A 23,398-nucleotide genomic window follows, 5' to 3' on the forward strand; every position below is an offset into this window, starting at 1 on the left:
TTACATCATTAATTTTTGATGTAGTGTTCCATGATTCATTGTGTGCGTATAACACCCAGTGCTCCATTCAATACTTGCCCTCTTTAATACCCATCACCAGGCTAGCCCATCCCCCCACCCCCCTCCCCTCTAGAACCCTCGGTTTGTTTCTCAGAGTCCATAGTCTCTCATGGTTTGTCTCCCCCTCCGATTCCACCCCCCTTCATTTTTCCCTTCCTAATATCTTTTTTTTTTTTTTTAACATATAATGTATTATTTGTTTCAGAGGTACAGGTCTGTGATTCATCACTCTTACACAGTTCACAGCACTCACCATAGCACCTACCCTCCCCAGTGTCTATCACCCAGCCACCCCATCCCTCCCAACCCCCACCACTCCAGCAACCCTCAGTTTGTTTCCTAAGATTAAGAATTCCTCATATCAGTGAGGTCATATGATACATGTCTTTCTCTGACTGACTTATTTCGCTTAGCATAATACCCTCTAGTTCCATCCACGTTGTTGCAAATGGCAAGATTTCGGTTTTTGATGGCTGCATAATATTCCATTGTATATATATACACCACATCTTCTTTATCCATTCATCTGTTGATGGACATCTTGGCTCTTTCCATAGTTTGGCTATTGTGAACATTGCTGCTATAAACATCGGGGTGCACGTACCCTTTCGGATCCCTACATTTGTATCTTTGGGGTAAATACCCAGTAGTGCGATTGCTGGGTTGTATGGTACCTCTGTTTTCAACTTTTTGAGGACACTCCATACTGTTTTCCAGAGTGGAACCCACAGGCTTTGACCTGTTGTTTTTTCCAGTCTGAATTTTGCTGATTACTTAGTCATGATGTAGCTCAACATGCTTCTCTGGCTTTTGTATTTTGTGCAACTTTCATTGCAATTGTCGTTCTTAAAGTTTAAATATAATCAAACCCAGATGGAACCCATCCATTTGTCTTTATGACTTTTTAAAATAATGGTTCATTTTACAAATTAAAAGTACAAGAGACAAGTCTCAGGGAATTCAAAGGATTATGTTCAAACTATTTGATGTTTTATGGATATGATAGGAGACAGTCTTTTAGGGAATAACAAATGCTTTCTCATTACAGAAAAAAGAACCAGTAAAATAAGTTTATAGAGTTCCATGGCAGATTTGCTTTCCCATTTTATCTCCCTAATTACAAACAGCATTCCAAGAATGCTGAAAGAAAAGAGAATTGTTAAATCTGTTTGCAAGCTTCAGTTTGCTCACAGGATTGGAGATGCCCTGAGGTAACATGGGGAAGAAAGGCATGCACTGAATTCAAGGGCAGGCCCTACATTCCATCCTTCCTCCTGGTGCGGAGAAAAGACACTTTTTACTTTTAATGATTTAAAAAATGAGAGACAATTTAAAACTTTTCAGACCCACCATCTTGGGAAGTCATGTTGTAAAATCATGAATTTTACTGCGGTCAGCCGAGTCTTAAAGAGTTACAGGTTTAATCATTCTGTCCAAGCTGCACAAGATCAGAGGGACAGGAAAGGAGAAAAGTCCCAATCATTGAGAAATGGGGTAGGAGAGGGCTCCCCCACAGATTCTGGAAACCGTCTTTCCTTTGGATTTCTTCACGACAGAACTTTCCCTCACTGCCATTCATTGCTTTTTAATTTGCACACAGGTAGATCCAAAACAGTTACTGGAAGATGGAATAAGGAAGGAGCTAGTTAAACGCGTTGCTTTTGCTCTTCATAAGGGATTGATCTTCAACCCCCGAGCCAAGGTACCAGATGACCAGATGGGTCTGTCCTTTCTCTCTGCCCAGCTTGCAGAATGGATGAGCACACTATTTCTAACTATCAGGAACAAGACCTTTCCTCCTAACACATATCCAAAATATGATGTTCAGTGCAAGTGACCAATGTGCTTTTCAATCCCATATTGTAATCTGTACGATAAGAAAATCCCTTCCAAAACCAGCCCTTTCCTGTCACTTGTTGATCCCCAATTTTAAGAATTGAACTGATGTCTGCGATTCAGAGTTACTTCTTAAAGTTAGAAGAATATGCTAACCCTAAGGCACACAGGAACTATAAAGCCTGTAATTTTTTATGTTCTTTGATCTGTTAAAGAATATGCTCATTTTTCTCAGGAGGAAAAAGAAATGGGCCTAAAATTTATATCTAGGGTATTTTTCACCCCAGTAAATTCAATTTAAACTATTTTAAGTATTTTAAGGTTACATATATACTCATCAAATGACGTGAGAGAAATCGTCAACTTTCATTTTTTATATTCTTTTGTATGAGGCTTCCTTCCCAAATGGATGAAACCTCTTCTTTGCTGAATGTCTGACATAAGTTGCCACTTATCCTAGTTGAGGTAGGAAATGAGTTATTTCCAAAGCTGTCTTCAACTATTGTTGTCTCCCAGTAGGCGTCTCATTTAAAGTCTAATGTAGATAATAGTGGTTGACCATCTACTCCAGTGTAATAGATTTGTGTTTCCCCTTTTGCACAGTCAAGTGAATTGATGCCCAAGCTGAAGGAGTTGGGGGCTACCATGGATGGATTCCATCGCTCTTTTGAGTACATACAGGACTATGTCAACATTTATGGTCTGAAGATTTGGCAGGAAGAAGTTTCTCGTATTATAAATTATAATGTGGAACAGGAGTGTAATAACTTCTTAAGAACAAAGGTATCTAATTAAATTTTGAAAATTCTTGACTACATTTGTTGTTCTGACATTTAAAATACATGCCCCAAGGGGGCACCTGGGTGGTGCAGTTAAGCCTCTGACTCTTGGTTTCGGCTCAGGTTGTGATCTCAGGGTTGGGAGATCGAGCCCCGCGTGTCAGGCTCCACGCTCAGCATGGACTCTCCTTCAGATTCTCGCTCCCTCTGTCCCTCTGCTCTTGCTCTCTCTTGCTGTCTCTCTAAAATACATAAATCTTAAAAAGAAAATTAAATACATGCTCCAAACCTCAGAAATGCCAACAAGAAAGTTTACTTAAATAGTTACTAAGAATCAGTAAGCATTAGATGGTCACCAATACCTTCAGAGTACCTTCAGGGAAGTTTGATTTTGGTCAGTAGTTGACAAGGAGTAAGTTTTTAATTAGGGAACTCACAAGATTTCATTTGGAATCTTAATAGATTAAGTATCTACCAGCCTTATGATATTTTGGAATTTTATTATTACATCGATATAGGTTAACTTAAAGACAGAAAGCCAGAAATGCCTGTTATCTCTTCTCACTTCTCAGTCACTTCACTTGTCACAAATACTTCTTTTTTATAAATGTTACATGTGGCATTTCTGGGAGCTATTAATACAGTTTTAAGTTTCCTCTTCAAAACCAAGGAGCATTTATTGTCACTGTTTATGCAACATTATATTTGTAAAACTACGTGGAAAAAGAATAACTAGGTTATCTTATCAAAGAGGTACAGTTGACCCTTGAATAGCATGGGTTTGAACACGAGGGTCCATTTATACACAGATTTTTTCCGATAGATATAGTGTGGTACTGTAAAATATATTTCCTCTTGCTTGTGATTTTCTTAACATTTTTCTCTAGCTTATGTTGTACGAATCAGTATATAATACATATACAAAATATGTGTTAATTATGTTATTGATAAGGCTTTTCTGGTAAACAGTAGGCTATTAATTAGTAGTTAAGTTTTTTGTTATTGTTTTTTGTTTTGGGGTTTTTGGGGGGTTTTTTTAGTAGTTTTAAGGGAATCAAAAGTTGCATGTGGATTTTCAACTGTGGTGGGGGTCAGTGCCCTGGCCCTCATGTTGTTCAAGGGCTAATTGTACTAAATACTTATGGTTTGGTTTGGTTTCTAGATTCAGGATTGGCAGAGTATGTACCAGTCTACTCATATTCCAATACCAAAGTTTACCCCTGTGGACGAGTCCGTAACATTTATCGGTCGACTCTGCAGAGAAATCTTGAGGATCACAGACCCCAAGTAGGTGTATCTGAATTCCACTGGGCCTTGAACACGGTGGACAATAGAAGTCTCTGAACATTTTCCTCAGATCACACCCTTGTTCCTACCACACTTGGATCAATTCTAATGGGTTTATTAGAGTCACTTTTTCTGAGACGGGGTATTTTCCGCAGTGTGCCTGAGGCGACCCCAGTCCAAGGAAATAGAGGCTAAGATAAACCTAAGGTCTGTTCAGCCACCTTTTAGTTTCGTGCTCCTCTTGCTTTCCAACTACTGTCCTACTCACTTGGGACCGCGGACTCCCTGGTGTATGAAAACTTTTTTGATTAGATTGCTCATCTGTACCTGTGTAATTGTGGCACAGTGCCCCATGCCCGTCACTGAGTCTTGCACTTGTCACAAGACCTTTGAAGATTACCTGTACACCCATGCACTTTTCTAGCACTTACCTTGTACACACTTCTCAGCCCTTCATACACATCCCTTCATTTACACATCACAGCAGTCTCTGAGGTATTGTTATTCTTCCCATGTTAAAGAGAAGTAACTGAGGCACAGAAAAAAGATAAGTCACTTATCCAAGGTCTGGGTCTAAACGGTAGCCTCTGACCCCGGGGCCCGACTCCTAAACACTGTGCCGTTCAAGGGCAGGCTGCACAGCTCTGCATGCAGTGGGTCACAGTTCATGTATGGTCACATGGGTGAACATCTCATTATAATCAAACCACCCTTAAGAATATTTTAGGTGGGCACCATGGGAGAGCCTTGCACACTGCTTCTGTCTTTACGTCTCGTTTTGCGCCTTTTTCTGTTGAGCTTCTGACGAGGCAGTTGGTACTAAGCCCAGCTGAGGGAAGAGCAGGCTCCTGTTTTCTGTCTCGTGTTTAGCCCTGTGCGCACGCTCACTGAGTGGAGTGGTTGGTATGATTACCCAGGGAAAGGTAACTTCTCTTCTCTGTCCAGCAGTGCATGTGTTGTTGGATTTGTGTAAGTTGAATATCTTTATGACATGGCTCTTCTGTACCTCCTTCAAATTCCAGCTTATTTGGTCTCTCAAAAGTTACGCAACTTAACACTCTATATGTAAACTTCTTCCAAAAATTCAAGCACAAATGAGTTTTGTCTATGACTCATGGAAAAAGAGTAAATGATCCAAAATGTTTTATAACTCCTGCTTTCTTGGTACCCAAGGGTGGGTCACTGAAGTCCTTCTAGAAGACTCTGCATCTAGTGCCATGTTAAGACTTGCAGAGAGGACTAAGCATTAGGATATTACCGACTGATTCATCAACACTGGGCGCCTCTCAAGTGACACATTCAGAGTGCCAGCACTGGGTGACAGGAGCAGGATACTTCGAAGCTTGAAAGTAGAATGCAGTTCTGGAAATCTCGTTCTTCCCATTTCCTTCCAAATATAAGCCTCTCCTCCCAAGCCTCATTTCAGTAAAGAGATGTCCTGGCTCTTAGAATTGGGAGCATATCCTCCGTGGAGCTTACTAGAATTTCAGAGGCTGGGTTTCCACCACAGACCTACCCAGTCAAACCCCAGGAATGGGATCTGGGCATATATTTTGAACCCACCCAACAGTGATTTAAGGCCCCTGTGCCAGCATTTGAGAGCCAGTAAAATGGTGGTTAAGGATGTGGTGTTGGAATCAGGCCTCACTAAGTTGTCTCATCTGTAAAATGAGGGTCACACAGCTTGAATATCACAGAGCCGTGATGAGGATGAAAAGGAAAAGGTCTTAGCACAGAACCTGACCTCTAAGAAGTGCTCAGTAAATACTGCCGGTTGTTATCATTGCTGTCAGCACACTCTTAAGCCTGAAAGGAATCACTGGTTGGTGACCAGAACCGGGAGGAAAGAGGCAATGGCTGTGTTGTCACAGTCACAAATGTTCCATAGGGCGGCAGGATTTGAAGTTCCTTTCTTATCAAAATGGAAATGACACAAGACTCTTATGGCCCGGTCTCTGGGAATCTAAGAAAGACCCTGTGGAGAGAAAACTGGGCTCTCACGTCTTCCAGCCTGACAACCAAATCCAACCTCGTCCTCTCTGCTCAGCTCCAAACAACAGCCCGACTCAGTGGAAATGAATGAGACAAACTGGTGACCTGCCATAGGGCAGGAAAAGGTGATTTCACTGAATTTTGCCTTCCTGGCAATTGGGCATTCACCGTGAGATACACTGGGTGCCTAGATGCAGAGGTTATTAAACAGATCACATAACCATCGTTCCTCACAGCTGATGCCCAAATCCTGTTGCATCCCACATCTCCTCAGGATGAACTCATTCTGAGCTGCTCTTGGGTTTTGAGTGTTTGTTTTTCTTTTAGAATGACGTGTCACATTGACCAGCTGAACACTTGGTACGATATGAAAACTCACCAAGAAGTAACCAGCAGCCGCCTCTTCTCAGAAATCCAGACCACCTTGGGGACTTTTGGTCTGAACGGCTTAGACAGGCTTCTGTGCTTTATGATTGTCAAAGAGCTACAGGTGAGCCTTTCAGCTTCTGTGCATGCTTCCCGCTGCCCTGGGAGAGGGGAGAGTAGCTCATTTAGCTTTTCTTTCATGCTTTCCTGTACCAACACTAGACACACATATATGCTTCTTGTTAGGTAGATAAGAACTGAGCATAAACTAGAATTTCTTTGGCCAGCACAGTATTTTTACGTGTAGACTGGTTTGGGGAGTTTCATGTGAGGAAGTTGAGACTCTCTCTGAAACCAACTCCTCCGAGCAGGGGGTGTTTCTAACAGGAACTGGAAGTTGCTTCTTCCCTGTTACCCTTTATAGCATTTTGTGACTTAGGCCAGGCTGTGTTCTGTATAGCACTTTAGTTAACCTAAGTATTATTTACTGTATTCATTATATTTATTTATATTTATATTCATTATTATTATTTAGTTCCTTATGTGTCTTCTTGTTTTAGAATTTCCTCAGTATGTTTCAGAAAATTATCCTGAGAGACAGAACTGTACAGGATACTTTGAAAACTCTCATGAATGCTGTCAGCCCCCTAAAAAGCATAGTAGGTAAGTGTTCTGAAAGTAGCCTGAGATGGAGGTAACACTAGCTTTTCCGTTTTTACTAAACAGAAAATTATATTTTAACCTTTCAGCAAATTCGAATAAAATTTATTTTTCCGCCATTGCCAAAACACAGAAGATTTGGACATCTTATCTCGAGGCTATCATGAAGGTATGTTGAGAGAGGGTGAAAATCAATACTGTATTTTTTAAATTATTTTCTTGTAACTTTGTTACCCAGAGAAAGCCATGCTTCTTTTGTCATCAAAGCAAACGTACAAAACTTCAGTTTATCGTTATTTCTAAATTAGTTGTCCTTTCTCATCCATTCTGGAACTGTTCTTGACTGTGTTTTCCGTTGATTGGCCTGTCATTCTCCTTTCACCAAAGAGAACCGTTTTTTGGGTTTTTTTTTGAATGACTTCGGGCTAGAAGTGCTTTCACACAAAGAAAGGGAAATCTTCCTCCCTCAGTGGTGCTCCATCCTGACGTAACAGGTTTATTTAATGAGCTCCTCTGTCAGTGTATAGCTCTGATCTGCTCCAAGTAGGTGTTAGCACAGGACATTGTCTCTCTCCCCTCTTGGGTCTGCACAGGTGTTAGAAAGCCAAGTTCTCTGGGACGTAAGTTATCCTTACACCATGAATAGAACACTCTTGTCTAAATTTAGAAATGAGTAAGAAAGTGAAATGAGATTAACTTGTTGGATGGAAATCTGAGTTACTTTAGAATTCACTTACCTGCTTTCCTGCCTTCACGCCGTAGTGTCAGCTCCGGGGACCCTCTGTGTCTTCGGTGTCTTCCTCTCATCATGTGATGATCCAAGACATTCAACACCGCTTTGCTGAACACTCATTATGGGCAAAGCATCATCACTTGCTGTGAGACACAGAGTTAAAGGAAATACTCGCTGCCTCCTCAGAAAGCCCACTTACAGAACAGTAGGAAAGAGTAGGTGTCCTGGTGGAAAACCGATTCACGGTTAAAAGTCTCACCTACCACAAGAAAAGTCTAGGCTGCTGTGGGAATTTGGGGAAGTTCCATTCTCTTGTTCCCAATTATATTAGTTGTTCATGGAGATGGTACCAATGGTGCCTCAGCCAAATTCACAATATATTTCCCATAATTGCAGTGACTTTTTTTTTTTTAATTTGGAAACTTAGAATAGGTGACCCACAGAGCCTTTGACTCTGCTGGGTGTCCTCTTGTTACAGATGTCTAACACTCCCTTAGCCGCATGATTTCCAGATCCTGAGAGCTGCTCAGGCTGTTTCTAATTGCTGGGAAGCCTTTAGGAGGAGCAGAGAATTGCCTGAGGTTGGACAGGCCTGAGTCTCAATTCTGTGGGAGGCTGAGGGAGGTTACAGAGGTTCCCCAGGGGCTAGTACAGACCTCCGTGAGCTGTAATTGCTGGTAATTCAGTAATAACCAGGTATTTGTCTAAGTCCGTGATCTTTACATAGAGCCCTCCAGGACAGATTTGTCCATTTGTCTTTGGCTAATCTGGAAGAGCGATGGAAACACTCTGCGCTATCCGATGACAGCCACCAGCCTCATGTAGTTATTGAGCATTTAAGATGTGGCTTGTGGGAATGAGGAACTGGATTTTAACTTTTATTCATTTTAATCAGTTTAAGGTTAAAGAGCCCCACGCAGCTCTGGCTGCTGTGCTGGGCAGCGCTACCCAGAGAGCTGGAGAAGGACGGACAGTCCGAAGACCTCTCGAGCTAGCCAGCAAATGGGTAGATGGAGTGCACCGGCTCCCAGGCTGCTCAGCCTCCAGAACCTTAGCAATGGCTTGTAGTAAGTGAGCACCAAAGAGGAAACGATGGTCACGGAGACTGCATATGCTTTAGAGAAGAGCAAGTTAGGTTAAACTGCCCGTATCTCTGCTTCCTTTCCTAGACTGGTGTTTTCGACGGAATCTTGGACATAGAGTATCTAGAATTCAGCAAGGGGTCCATGGGCCAGATAAAAGGTTGGAAGGACATTATTGAGTGGCCTGAGGAAACCCACTATTTTCTTGGCCTTGCCCTATTCCAGTTTTTCAATAATAATATTTTTCTATTAATAAAAGGTTTCTTATGAGAACATTTTTTAAATTTTATTTTCTTCACGTAAGTAGAATAATAATCTAGTAAGAATAGTGGTCAAAAGCAACACATCCGAGGTGTTTTAAAACACTTAACTGTTATAGGTTCCATTTATCTAAAGAAGATCTTTTCTTTGCTCTTAGAGAAGGCCACTCTTTTTTTAACTTTCCTCTGCTCTCAACCACTGTGTCCATTTCTCCCTCACTGTTACTAGCATCATAAAACAGTCTTCCCTCCGATTCCTCCTCTCCCTCTTGCTAATCTTCTGGGGACAGCTTTCCTAGAATAGGAATGAAGAAATTCACGGGCACAAAAAGAATTTACTTTTGACTTTATGATGCCAACAAATTGAACTTGTTGGAACAATCTGAACTCGGTCCCAGACCTGACCCAAAGATAGTTTCCTATCACTGGACAGGGGTTATAGACATCTCCAGATATCATTTATGCTCATCACTACTCGGAAATGACGTGCTTAATCTGCCATGCTGACATAACTCTGTATTGCAGATCTCGTCTTTTAATGGTTTGAGAATTATACTTTGTTACAACTGGCTTCCATTGTTATCTTGTATGTTTTATTGTGCACATTTATTTTATTTTATTTTAAAGATTTTTTTTTTTAAAGATTTTATTTATTTAACGGAGAGAGACACAGTGAGAGAGGGAACACAAGCAGGGGGAGTGGGAGAGAGAGAAGCAGGCTTCCCGCCAAGCAGGGAGCCTGATGCGGGGCTCGATCCCAGGACCCTGGGATCATGACCTGAGCCGAAGGCAGACGCTTAACAACTGAGCCACCCAGGCGCCCCTTAAAGATTTTATTTTTAAGTAATCTCTACACCCAACGTGGAGCTCGAATTTACAACCCCAAGGTCAAGAGTCACATGCTCTACTGAGCCAGCCAGGCCCCTATTTTGCACACTGAAAAGAATTATTCTAAGACAGTGTCAATAGGCTTCACCAGATTCCCAAAGAGGTCCAAGGTACCAGAACAAGGTTAGAAACCCTTAGATGAGAGGTTATCATTGTTAGAAGGGCCTTTTTGGAAGATTTTATATAGTTTATTTTATAACCCAGGTTGTTACATGATCTGTAATTCTAGGCGATGTGGCTAGGCTTATAGTCACCAAATTTTAGAAAAACAGAGTGAAATGGCGTCGTTGGGACTCAAGAAAGTTCAGCTTAGGACAAATGAAGTAGGGCTTCTCATTAGCAGCTACTAAGCTTGGAGAACTTATTTCAAAAGATCATAAGTAGAGCTTCAAAACAGACACCTTTAATATGTGAACAACTGACCATTCATGTTACTTCGTATAATATTAGACTTCAGGGATATTTGAGGTTGGCGTACAGGAGTCTATCCAGACGTTCCTTGTGCTCCATCAGGGAAGACACTGGTCTTAGCCACAGAACCAGTCCAGGAAATCCTTAGATTTTCCTGTAGAACATTGTGATCCTTCCAGTAGAAAATAGTCATCTTCGTGTTTGCCTCCTCGCTGTCACGTGGAAGCACTGTGTGTTCTCCCTCTTCTTCCTCTTGCTCATTCCCAGGTGGGACAGATGCAGATTCTGAGACAACAGATTGCCAATGAACTCAATTATTCTTGTCGGTTTGACTCCAAACATCTGGCAGCCGCTCTGGAGAATCTCAATAAGTAAGTGCCGGCATTCGAAACAGCCACCTAGGGGCCTGGATTATTCATTATCCATTAGCACCCCAATTTCTTCAGTATTTACCCTTTTATGACCTTTTCAGGTAAGAAGGCTCTCTGAATTTAGAGCCTTCCTTCCCAGGGATAACCAAATCTGTCTGTATAAGCCCCTTTCCTCAGTCTTGTCCCTTGGTCTTCTCTCTCTCTCTCTCTCTCTGTCACTCACTCATTAGTGATGGATTCATTTATTCAGTCAACATCTATTGATCACTTAGGACACATCAGACATTGTGCTGAGGACTTGCACAGATTGAGAAAGCAACTGTTACCAAAATCCACACCTAGATTTCCGGAGGACTGAGTCACTGATCATCCGGAGGGCTATTCGAAGTGTGCTAATTACCACGAGTGGCTGTGGGCACACATCCTGAAGTACAGTCATATCCTCCACCTCCCCAGCAACTTGCTCTCATTCCCAGCCTCTACTTAAAAATAAGTAATCTTTTTTTGCCAGTCAGTAAGTCAGCGCTTTTGATAAAGCAGTTATTGAAAACAGTTCAGTCAGTTCATAAAAACTGGAATGGCAAAAGCATTCAATTTAACTCCAAAAGGTAAAATATTCTACGTCACATTTTCCACTTAACAACCAATCACAGGTATGGAAATTGAGAATTAGGAGGATCAAGGCCTCATTTTACAGATGAAACCGAGGCCCGGAAAGATCACATCATAGCCTGTGTTAACTGTTGTATGAATTGTGTTCATCTCTAACGTTATCCCTGTTCTGTTTTGTTTTGTTTTTCCTCACGTAGGGCTCTCCTGGCAGATATTGAAGCCCATTATCAGGACCCTTCGCTTCCTTACCCCAAAGAAGACAACACGCTCTTGTATGAGATCACAGCCTACCTGGAGGCGGCTGGCATCCACAACCCACTGAATAAGGTCAATGATTCAAGTATGGAGTGGAGTGGCAGGAGATGGATGGTCCCTGCAGAGATTTGGCCCAGATGGCAGATCACTTGCGAAAATATTGGGAGAGCCTGGGTTCTAATCCCAGAATCTCCATTCTCTTAAGCCCCCTCCCTTCCTGAGTTCCAGTTTCCCACGAGTTACAGGATGATCACACCTTCCCTGCCTGATTCAGGCCATGGGGAATCAGGTAATACCGTGTCTGCCACGGTTCCTTAAAAAGTGAGATACTCTTATCTGTAGGAGATCAGTTTTAGGTTTATCTGGGGTTTTTATTTGAACTGCTGCTAAGTGATGGCATTGATCCTTGGGGCCCAGAGATGCTTCCCTCGTGGCTGACAGTAATCACAACCATAATCTGGGGCCACAGACTATCTTCTGCAATTCTGACTTCCAAAAACCTCTGCGAGCTGAAAGGTTTTTCTCCAAGTTGGTGCCAGATCTCATTTGGTGGCGAAACTCGTCCCGAACTGACATAAGGCTGTTTATACTTCAGTGAATATTCATGTTTTGATGCAGAAATACTGATGACTTTGATGATAGGCTGTAAGCCTAGACCCTCTGACCTCTCCAAAATCTGTAAAATACGAAAGCTATACGCCCCCCTGGGTTTTGGACAAAAGCTAAGAAACTAAGTAGCAGCTAACATTTTGTGAGCACTCCCCTCGTGCCAAGCCCTGTCAGCCCCGGCTGTGGGTGACGTGCCGTCATCTCAGCAGCACCGTGAACCATGCCATCGTCGGGTGAGGAACTCGAGGCTCAGAGGCTGATGACTTCCCCGGGGCTCCACACGGGCGAGCGCGGGAGGCAGGCAGTCTGACCAGAGCCAGGGCTCCCAGCCGGAGCGCTGCCTTGCCCCCCGGGGAGCTGAGGGAGGGAGGGCGATGGCCGGGTATCCCCGACTGTACTATGTGCACTGCAGCAGGCAAGGAGACCGCTCTGCGACACGTCCCATCCTTTTCCCTCCCCCTTTGTGAATGACATGACGAGGATTCGAGGGGAAAGTAACTGCTCATCTCCAAGCAAAATTGTTCCCTTCCCAAAAGGGCTCGTTTTTATATAGGTTTTTATGTTTGCAGGGGTCGGTGGCATTACATTTAACTCTGCAGGCAGCAAACTAATGCTGAACCCTCCCTGTTTTCGGTAGCCTGAAGAGCAAACGGAAAGAAAATGGAAGCTTTCCATTTGAACATGTGTTCTGCGGTCTTGTGCCTTGGGAAGAAGCCATCGATTTTTCTTACCTTTCTCTTTCCAGATATACATCACAACAAAGCGCTTACCCTACTTCCCAGTTGTCAACTTCCTCTTTTTGATCGCGCAGTTGCCAAAACTTCAATACAACAAAAACCTAGGTACTGTATGACATTCCTTGCGAGAAGTCACAGTAACACGGTAACAGTGGATTAATACCTCACCAAACAGCTCTTTGTAGTGAGAGTGCTGTGTCACCAACGAGATCTTTCCTTAGTCAGAGGAGTGTGGAGAAAATGCACGTCTTTGGGCCTGTGAAGTACAGTGTCCCTTCATGAGGTGTAGACCGTGGATTTACCATTAACCAAATATAGTCCACCCTTGATTTCCAAAGATTAGCCAACTTGTAAAATGTGTGGGATCTTTGCTTCTCTCCTTTCTTTAATGTTTAGGCAGCTGATCATGGTGGGAGAGAAACCTCCTTTGGTTACCGTTCTAATCTCAGGGGTGGCGTGTGCCTCCCGAGTATCAGGAGCTGCCGTGTGAGAAGTGACAGCCATAGCCAGTACTTTACAATGTCTGTACATGTGATGACATGTGAAAATATTCGGTACAGACGAGCTACCAAAGCCTTTTAGTATCTTTGTCCTGGCCAGGCACATCGCCCTATTTTTTTTTTTCTTGCCATTGATCACTTTATCTTACTATTTTTAGGAACACTTTTCTAATAGCTTCCCAAGTCCTTCCTCTGCCTCTAAACTTTATATCGAAGTTGAGCTTTGTCAAATCCGCTATAGAGGTTTATTTACTCTTTTTTTTTTTTTTTAAAGATTTTATTTATTTATTTGACAGAGAGAGACATAGTGAGAGCAGGAACACAAGCAGGGGGAGTGGGAGAGGGAGAAGCAGGCTTCCCGCTGAGCAGGGAGACCGATGTGGGACTTGATCCCAGGACCCTGGGATCATGACCTGAGCCGAAGGCAGATGCTTAACCGACTGAGCCACCCAGGCGCCCCACCTATGATATTTTTAGAGTAAATAAGCCTCGGGCGCCTGGGTGGCTCAGTCGTTAAGCGTCTGCCTTTGGCTCAGGTCATGATCCCAGGGTCCTGGGATCGAGCCCCGCATCCGGCTCCCTGCTCAGTGGAGAGCCTGCTTCTCCCTCTCTCTCTGCCTGGCTCTCTGCCTACTTGTACTTTCTCTCTCTGTGTCAAATAAATAAATAAAATCTTCAAAATAAAAAAATAAAACAAAAATATCATAGGAGCTTTCCTGTAAATGTGCTATTTCTTAGCCAGCAATTCCAAAATGAATTTCTTCCTTGAGCTATTTCCCCTTCCTATTTCATAAGCTTTTTAAGGATAAAGATGTGGAATCTCTGTAAGGTGTTTATCCTCTCATTCAGAAATACTCCTCGATTCCAGACACAGCTCCCATAACAGTATGGGCCCCTGCCACAGAATGCAGAGCGTGGTGGCGCCCGTCAGTACCGCTGCAGGACTGACGGACGGACGTGAGTCCGGATTCTGGCTCGAGCAGCGCTCACCTGTGTGACTGTGGCCAAGTTACGTAACCTCTCAGGCCAACCCGATTTTCTGAACAACCTAATACAGTTCCTGGCATGGAGCAAGCGTTGCCCTGACGCTACGTCCTTTTCTGTATATTGGTCAAAATCAACGGAAAGAACCATCCCAGGGTGGACTTAGGAGTTCATCTCAAGACTCAGAGTCATGTTGTTCCTCTGTTGTCTCTGTGTTAGAACTAAACAAGAATACGTGACCCTCTATAATGATAGAGTGTCAGGGCATGAAGATGATCCTGTTTTCATTAAAGACTATTTGTTCACTGGTCTCATTCTTAGGTAGTATTTCTTTCATTATATAGCTGCCCATAGGAAGCATTTCACTCTTGCATCGAATTCCAGGTCTATAAACAAAACAAACTTTTTAGTGTCCTAGAGATGTATCTATATCTGACTACAGTTCTTTTCATGAATTAGAGTGATGTGTTAATCTGGGAAGCAAAATAATGGTAAGTAGGACTAGGAAGGAACATCAGGGTGTTTGGAGACCCAGAAAACACGTATTTAACCCTGCTGAGGGTTGCTCAAGACTGACCTAAGAAACGCCTGCCTGCCTTGGTCTGTCTTTAAGGCAGAATCTCCGTGGGGCCACATTCAGAGAGGAAGCTTTTGCCGTAAGTGTCACTGCTGCTGTCCACCTGGGAAGGGTCATTTCTTCATGTTCTGATGACCATCATTGTCTCGTCCAGTGGGCATTGAGTAAATTCAGAGTTGCCAAGGCCCAGGTTAGGGAAATGAGGATAACTTGTTTGGGCATCTCTGGTTTAAGTAAGGGATGGCCCAGCCTTCACAGGAACCCAGGTGCGGGATCTGAAGGCCTGTCTGGCCCGCCTAACGCCTTTCTCCAAAGTGGTGTACATTTTACATCCCACCAGCATTTGGCAATGTTAGTCTTTTTAATGTTAATCGTTCTAATGGGGGTGTGTGTGGTATCTCGTAGTTTTCATTTGCCTTCCCCTAATGATTCATGATGTTGAGCACTTTTTCATGTGCTTTTTGGCCATTCTTTCTGTCTTTCTTTGTTAAGTGTTCAAGTCCTTTGCCTATTTTTAAGTTAGGTTGATGGCTTTTTTTTTTTTAATCACTGAGTGGTAGGAGTTATTTATATATCATGGATACAAGTTCTTTGTTAGATAGTGTGAGTTTTTTCTCAGACTTTGGTTTCCCTATTCATTTTCTCACTGGTGACTTTAATGAGCAGAAATGTTCAATATTGATAATGTCCAATTATCTATTTTTCTTTTATAATTGTCCTTTCTATATCCTGAGAAATCTTTGACTAGCCCTAAGGTCATAAAGATATTCTTCTGTGGTTTTTTTTCTAGAAGCTTTGCGGTTTTAGCTCTTACACTGAGGTCTGTGGTCCATTTAAAATTACTTTCTACGTACAGCATAAGGATATCCAGTTTCAGCACCATTTATTGAAAAGATTTCTCATTCTCCATTAAATCATTTGGATATTCATGGAAATTCAATTGTTCCTATAAGGGTGGGACTATTTCTGGTTTTTCTCTTCTCTTCCATTGATCTCTGTATCCTCATGCCAATACTGCCTTGCTTACTATAACTTATTATAATTAAGTCTTGAAATCTGGTGATGTAAGTCCTCCAACCTGGTTCTTTTTCAGCATTGTGTTTCCCCTCAAAGACCGTAAGCTCTAGCTCCTGTTCCCCCTGCAGCCATCTGGGCAGAAGGCTGAGGTCTCCAGATTGGGGGGAAATCCTTAGTGCAAAAGCCAGCTTTGCCGCTCGCTCACTCCCCACATTTCCTTCTTCCACTGTCTAGGCTCTCCTGCAGATTCTTTTACTGTATAACGTTCAACATTGTGTTTAAAGATACTTCTTAGATATGTTATCTGGGGTTTAAACTGCTTTCATTTAAGAGAGTGGTTCAGCGCATCTAACACTACTATGCGGCCACTAACAGAAGTTGCTTATAGGTAATGTTCACCTTCTCATTTACCTTCATTTGTATCTTTCAGCTTTCCTATAATGGCACGTGCTACTATATTAAGCAAAAGAGACAGTGATGGTGATTATAAAAATCAGCCATCACTTTATTACGTTGAGTCAGACCACTCTGACCCAGGCCTAATTCAAACTGGAGTCCAGAGTTGTCATTCCCTCCAGATAGTCATCTGCCGGCAGTGGCACGGTCCCCAAACATTTTGACATTCACAAACGTACCCACTGGATGAATATCACCAAAGGAAAGCACTTCGCTGGGTGGCCTAATTCCTCCTTTGTCGCTCCTTGCAGGAATGGTCTGCCGGAAACCTGCCGACCCCGTGGACTGGCCGCCACTCGTCCTGGGACTGCTCACTCTGCTGAAGCAGTTTCACTCCCGGTACACCGAACAGTTCCTGGCGCTGATCGGCCAGTTTATCCGCTCCACAGTGGAGCAGTGCACAAGGTACTGAAGGAATTGATGTTACAGAGGGGGCTGGGAACCTTGCATTCCAAATTCCTCTTATTATCTCCCTAGTGCAGGTGGGAATTGGCTGCTTTACCCTGCTGTGTGAAGCAGCTTTGTTTGCAGCAACTAAAGGTGCACCCATCCTCCGTCACCCTGCTGGGGGAGCCCCCTCGGTGCACTCCACAGTGATTTGGCAAGAATGAGCGAGTCGTGACCAGGATTAGCGACCCCCACAGGGAAGAGAGTGCAGGCCTGTTCCTCTGCTGTTCTGGGCGCTGTGCGCAGAACTCAGGGAGCCTGGGCTGTCCGGGTGGGCCACTGGCCTGGGATGGCCTCATATCCTTCAGCGGGAGTCAGGGAGCATGTCCGTGTCAGAGCCTGGGCACAGCCTGGAGTCGCGGCATTGGAAGAAACAGAAATCACACAGAAGTTCCTATTGGATACAAGGCTCATAAGCCTTTTTTCTACCCCCGCCCCCCCATGTGGTTTTTCTCGGATAGAAAAAAAAGCTATTTGCATGAGATGCTGGGTCCCGAGCCGCCTCTGTTACTCTAAAGGGTCAGGCCCCCAAATAAATTTCTCTGGCATGTTGTACATCCAAAGTCTGGAAGATTGCCACTTGGTCACTTTGGTCAACGTAACTTAAAGACTAATGGGAATGACCTTCCAGGACCTCACAGAGCAGTCCTCACCAGACATGATTTCAGAGACCCATTTAGTTAACCTTCCACCCAGGGCATGAATCAGTGCTCAGGCATCCTGGCAGGAGTCCTCCTGGGGTCCGGCCATCAGTGAGGCACCATCATCTCCCACGGCAAGGCCGGATGCTGGTGGCGGTGTGCCCGGCCCTGGAAAGTCGCTCATTGTGACGCATGAAGAATTTCTTCCTGTCTCTGAAATCTCACTCGTCGTGCCTTCCTCTACACTCTCTAATTGGGATAAATGCAGTCTCCTACCTTTGCCTCACCCCACATTGTGAACGTCAGGATGCTGCCTTAGGTCTTCTTTTTCTTTAGATGAGCTGCTTCTACCCCTTCCTGTTCACCGCGCTGTGGCTACTCACCATGTCCGTGACCTCTTCTGGGGGTTCCACTTGGCTGTTGACCCTCCTCTCTACATTTTCTCTGTGGTTTCCCAAGCTTGTACTGAGATTCCAAAAACAGCCGACCCCTTCGAGAGGACCGCCAGGCCCCCGGTGGAGTGCAGGGCAGCTAAAATTGCAGTACTGGCTTCTTGACACCCGTTGGATACCCGTGGCTCATAGTGACCTTGCATTCTTCTTAAATCCTGACATCTTTTCCCCAAGAGCCTCAGTCAGTAGAGTTCTTCCTCGCCTTAGTTAATGGACTGAACAACACACACACACTGGATGTTTTTCTAGGACAGCCGGTGAGCCTTGCTTCCAACAGCACACTTTTTAACAACTGAAAAGCAGAAGGTAGCCCAGAAGGGTAGGGAAGTCTCAGAGATGAAATTGTAGCGATCACAAAATGAGGCTGGTTGCAAAGGAACGCAGTGGGCACCTAGAAACCTAGTGCATCTGGGCCCCGGACTGTGGAGAGGCAGCCAAGGACCACAGTTCAGGCGGTACAGGGAGATTGGGAAGAAACCTCCACACCCACCACCCCAGCTGTAGCTCCCCATCTGTCAAGAATTGGCAAGTCCTTCCTGCTGGTCCTTCTTCACTGACGACTACCAAGTGTGGCTGTGGCACAGCATGTTTCTGGGGACCCTGAGAGAGCCCATCAGGAGGCAGGTGTCGCTGGGGCTCTGGGTTTCTGATCCGGCTAAGGGAAGTGACAGAAGGAACCTGGGATGCATGGAGGCTCTTTCCCTGCCCTCGCCGGGAGCAGAGCAAATATAAACACAGCCCTGGTCACACACTGAAAGATCCAGAGCAGTGGCAACTTTTCCAGTTGTAATCACTCTTCAACCTTCTTTTCAAGAGCAAAAAAAGCATCAGGGAAATAAACCAGTAATCCAGTTGCATGAAATCCTTCGTTAATCAGAAAATGCCAGTCTGTGCCTAAATTGGAAATAATTTTAAGAGCGAAAAGTTCCTTTTTGATGTGCAGAAAGAATGTGAGCTGCATAAGAAGACTGTCGCGTACTTTGCTGCATTCCCAGCCCTGGAACCGTGCTTGGCAACACAGCAGTCGTATGAATGAACAAGGAGGAGGATCCCATACAGAAGGTTGTTACATGCTGTGTGTATCTGACACCTGTGTGCAGGTACAATCACAGATGCTGGAAACCGAAAGATAAAGGCATGACCCAGGCCCTCAAAGAAACCAGCATACAAACAACTGAAAATTTAAGAGTCTTGGGGGGCAGATGCTAAGTATGATGAAAGCACAAGAAAGGGCCACCTGCGCATAGGAGTCAGGTTAGACTTGCAGAGGAGGCAGAACCCACGCTGGAACTGGAAAGATGCCTGGTTTACTTTCAAGTCCGCGGGCAGAGGGGTGGGGAGGTGTGGCCTGTTCGGGGACCTGCCAGCGCAGGAACCGTGAGGCGCTGGGGGCGGGAGATGAGGCGGGCCAGCCGGCGGGCGTCGTGGGGGCCCGCGTGAAGCGCTCGGCGCAGACTTCACCCCCTCCTCGGTCGTGTTCTGCAGGTCTGCGGGCAGCATGACCATAGGAATCAAGAGGCTGTTCCAGAGATTTCTTCTCCTCTGGCTTCCCTTAGTAAAGTGTCGCTGGAATCCGGAGGACGCAGCTGTACCCGAGGGTTAGGGCCTCGGCTGCCGGTCTGGGAGCTGGGGTTTGTGCTCACGGTATTTTCTGTTTAAAGTCAGAACGGAGGCTTCCGGGGAAAACCCCAGGCTGACAGGACTGGCTCTTCTCTTAATCACTAACGTCCATCTGCCCCTAGCCCTTAGGCCCTATACTTGAGGAGGCTTTACGCAGGAGAACCCTCATCTCGTTCTCAAGGGCTCAGCGCTGAGAAGGCAAGTGAAGAAGGGCCTGGACTTGCCCTGTGCGCCGAATAGGCCGTGCGCAACGCACTGACTTGATCCAGACTCTTCTCCGTTACAGCCACAAGATCCCTGAAGTGCCTGCGGATGTCGTGGGCGCCCTTCTCTTTCTGGAGGATTACGTTCGCTACACAAAGCTACCTAGGAGGGTAAGCCCCGGACACCACGACCGTAGGGAGAGGGCGTTGCGGGCGGCCCTGCGCCCCTGCGCCCCTGCGAGCGCGCCCACCAGCTCCCGCCCGCCCGCGGCTGCGCGGGCCCGGCCCCGGCCCGCCGCGGGGAGGGCGCCCCCGTCTGCGTGCGGCGGGCGGCCCGCCCCCTGCCCGCCCCCTGCCCGCCCCCTCACCAGCACGCCCTCGTCCTGTGAGCGGCGCACCCGCTTCCGGTGCCGGTGCCGGTCCGGTCCGGTCCCGGTCTAGCGGCAGTTCAGGGGCGCGGGCCGGGGGGGGAGCCCTTCAGGGGCCAGGGCAGGGAACTGATTGTGTGGGTGGTTCTTCCCCGTCCCGAAAACCTGGTTCCCACAGCAGGTTTGGTTGAGTTCCCCAAAATGGCTTCGTTTCACCCTCTGAGATACTCGCCTTTTCCTGTCTCACTAGTAATTCCACGTTGGTAAGTTTCCGCTCGAAATGCAGAGCTTGATACTAAAATATAAAAGACTTTTCGATAGGTTCTGAAAAGCCATTCTGATTTTTAAAACTCGGTAGGTTAGGGATCGAAGATACTTCTTTTTAGTGACAAAAGCCGAAGACGATGTTTTAAAAACTGACTAGCAGCATCATACTGAGTGAAACTAGCAGCTTTCCCATCGAAGTCCGCGCGTCGCCGTAATACGGCCGTACTGACTCCCGCTGCCCCTGTGTCGCTCAGGTTCAAGGCAATAAAACAAGAAGTGACAATTTAAAATGCATAAAAAAAGGAAAACAAATTTGGATTCTTTATTGAGGATGTAGTTGTCTTCCTTGAATCCCCACTAGAATCATGTGGAAAACTATTAAAATAATAAGCGTACGAAAAAGCTGATTGGACAATGTACAAGGTAAATACACGAATAACCAATTCAAAAATAGGGAAAAGATCCCATTTGTAGAATTAACAAGTACTCAGGAATTATAACCTCTATAAGAAAGACAGTTTAGAAAAAAATAACAATTTAGAAAAACTATAAACATTTTTTAATTTTTCCGTCTCTCTGAATGAGGAAACTCAAATAGTATTTATGAGTCTCTAGGTTTAGTGCAGCTATAATCAAAATCCAGATAATTTTTTTGCCTGGGGCGAGGGGGTGAGAAAATTTTTAAAAATTTTACAGAACTCAGGCCAAAAGAATTGTTTTAAAAAGAAGATACTAAAACATACCAAATATTTAAAAATATTATAAAGCTACCAAAATCAATAGTGTGGTACTGGTATGAAACCCAGTAGATGGATCAATAGACCAGAATATGTAGTCTATAAACAAATCCGAGCACATACAGTAGCACCTGAGGAAAAGTAGCCTCTCAAATGAGGGGAGAAAGGAAATATTTTAGTCAACATTGCTGGCACAATTAGTTCATTATGTGGTTAAAAATTAGCCCATTAGTCTCTTCACATCTTCCATGTATCAAAATAAATTACAGATCATGTGGAAAATGGAACCAATAAATTCAGAAATTTTACACAAATATGTATCAGCTCTCAGAAATTTCTAGATAAACACCAAAGGAGGAAACCATAAAGAAAATTTAGAGATCTGATCTCTTATGAATGCTGAATATAATGAATTCTGTCAAATGTCTCTTAATTAAAAAAAAAAATTGGGGAAAATATTAACAAAGGACCAGTTTTCTTGATTTATAGCGTGTTCTTCTAGATGAGTAAGAAAAAGATAACCAATCGAATAGAAAACAAAAACAAAAACAGGCAAGAGATAGTAACAGGCAGTTTTCAGGACAAGAAATACAAATAGCAAACATTTGTAAAAATGTTTGACCTTAATTCAAGAGTCACAAATCAAAATAACAGTAAAATTACTGTTTCCACCAACCCAGTTTTTTACTCCAACTGGTAAAAAGTTAAATGTTGGACTCCCGCTGCATGGAAGGGTTTGGAGAAATAGGACTTCTCAGTACTGTCGATGGCGGTGCAAACTGTTTATCCTGTGGGAGGGCAATTTGGCTTTATTAAAAACAAACAAACAAACTTGTCATATATTCACCTGGTCCCAGCCATTCAACTGCCTGGAATTTATCTGCTGGATATATGTGCAGAAGTTCACGAAGATAGGTGTACAAGGATGTCCGTAAGATTTAGCAGAGGTAAATACGGACACAAGATTATGTGAACCTAGTTTTGAGTGTGTCTGTGTAAATTAGAGGGATTCATTATAGAATAATTATCAGGTTTAGTTTTCTCTAGGGCATTAAGATGAGTGATTACTTCTTTTTACATTCCTCTGCATTTGCTAACTTTCCTCTAAGTAGCAGGTGACACACCGTTATAATCAGAAAAAACCAACGCTGCTTTTTTCAGTAAAAATAGTATTGCCAGTACATTATTAAAAAATACCCATTTCTAGCAGTTGGAGGTCACCTGGCTCTACATTCCACTCTTTCACCCTCCCCCACCCCTCTCAGGGCTTCCCCTCAGAACAGTTCAGAAATGCATGCTTTCCAGGCCCTTCTTTCCTCCTCTCTCCCCCCTCTGGCCTGTCACTTGCGACATGCTGTTCTTCCCCGGGTGGGTCATCAGTCCCTTGTGAGGTGACCTCAGATGACCTCTTCGTACTTCCCAGAGGCCTGCACATTCCTAGCAGATCCAAGTGCCTCTGAGAGCCAAGGATGAGGCAGGGAGCGCTGGACAGCATTCCCTCCGATGTCGGCGGGGCCAAGAAGTTAGACCCCAGGGTGACGAACAGCAGAAACAGAAGCCAGCAGTTTCGGGAGCCATCCACCTCTGTGAATCCAGCATTCCCGTGATTCACCTTGCTCCAGAGCGTATTTTCACTTAACTTTCGTGTGGAAAATTCTGAACTTGTTCTAACACTATGAATAATTTAACTCTCCTGTTTCATTGTTTTAGGTTGCTGAAGCTCACGTGCCTAATTTCATTTTTGATGAATTCAGAACAGTCCTGTAAATTTTTTTTGACATCTGCTTCTTTGATGAAAGTATCGTCCTTAAATCTTCTTGTTACTAAAATGAATTTAGAAGTGAAGAAACTCAGCTGCTCATAGAACTGCATTTTTTTTCCCTTAATTGTGGGAAACATCAGATATTCTGAGTAAGATGTATCTCACGGCACTACTTGATATAATATTGTTTAAATCATGGTATTATATGCAATTTGTATCATGTAGAAGCAGAACACATTTTTGTACTGCCTCTTATAAATGCTGAATGTAATTGTTACGTATAAATCCATTTAGTTTTATGTTCTAAAGAACTATTTGTGCAACTCTGGATTTTCAGTAAAATAGTATTGTCAGTACCCAAAGTTCTCCTTCTGCCTGTGACTACAAAGTTGTATATTCATCCTGTAAAAAAAAAAAAACCTTTTCTGG

General features: G+C 44.1%; 1 protein-coding gene across 9 annotated transcripts in view; it reads left to right on the plus strand.

Annotated features, from left to right (window-relative positions):
• The window catches only part of WASHC5 (WASH complex subunit 5), a 60,764-nt gene extending 37,439 nt beyond the window's left edge, over positions 1-23,325 (plus strand). Inside the window, exons 18-31 of one of the 9 annotated variants that reach the window (XR_010410513.1) lie at positions 1,661-1,762; positions 2,500-2,679; positions 3,838-3,962; positions 6,282-6,444; positions 6,881-6,983; positions 7,070-7,149; positions 10,622-10,725; positions 11,535-11,664; positions 12,947-13,043; positions 16,724-16,877; positions 18,956-19,656; positions 19,755-19,830; positions 19,919-20,006; positions 22,918-22,956. Coding sequence is in view for 5 of the 9 variants with exons in the window: in XM_064587887.1 (XP_064443957.1) it covers positions 1,661-1,762; positions 2,500-2,679; positions 3,838-3,962; positions 6,282-6,444; positions 6,881-6,983; positions 7,070-7,149; positions 10,622-10,725; positions 11,535-11,664; positions 12,947-13,043; positions 16,724-16,877; positions 18,956-19,145 (1,428 nt within the window). In the remaining 4 variants the exon portion in view is untranslated. The other 8 variants (XR_010410514.1, XR_010410515.1, XM_064587889.1 and 5 more) reach the window with 8 other exon arrangements.
• Positions 23,326-23,398: the final 73 nt, after the last annotated feature.

Source organism: Mirounga angustirostris, unplaced genomic scaffold, assembly GCF_029215605.1.
Source record: "Mirounga angustirostris isolate CCGP_5_RB_7025 unplaced genomic scaffold, mMirAng1.0.hap1 SCAF_4, whole genome shotgun sequence".
NCBI lineage: Eukaryota > Metazoa > Chordata > Mammalia > Carnivora > Phocidae > Mirounga > Mirounga angustirostris.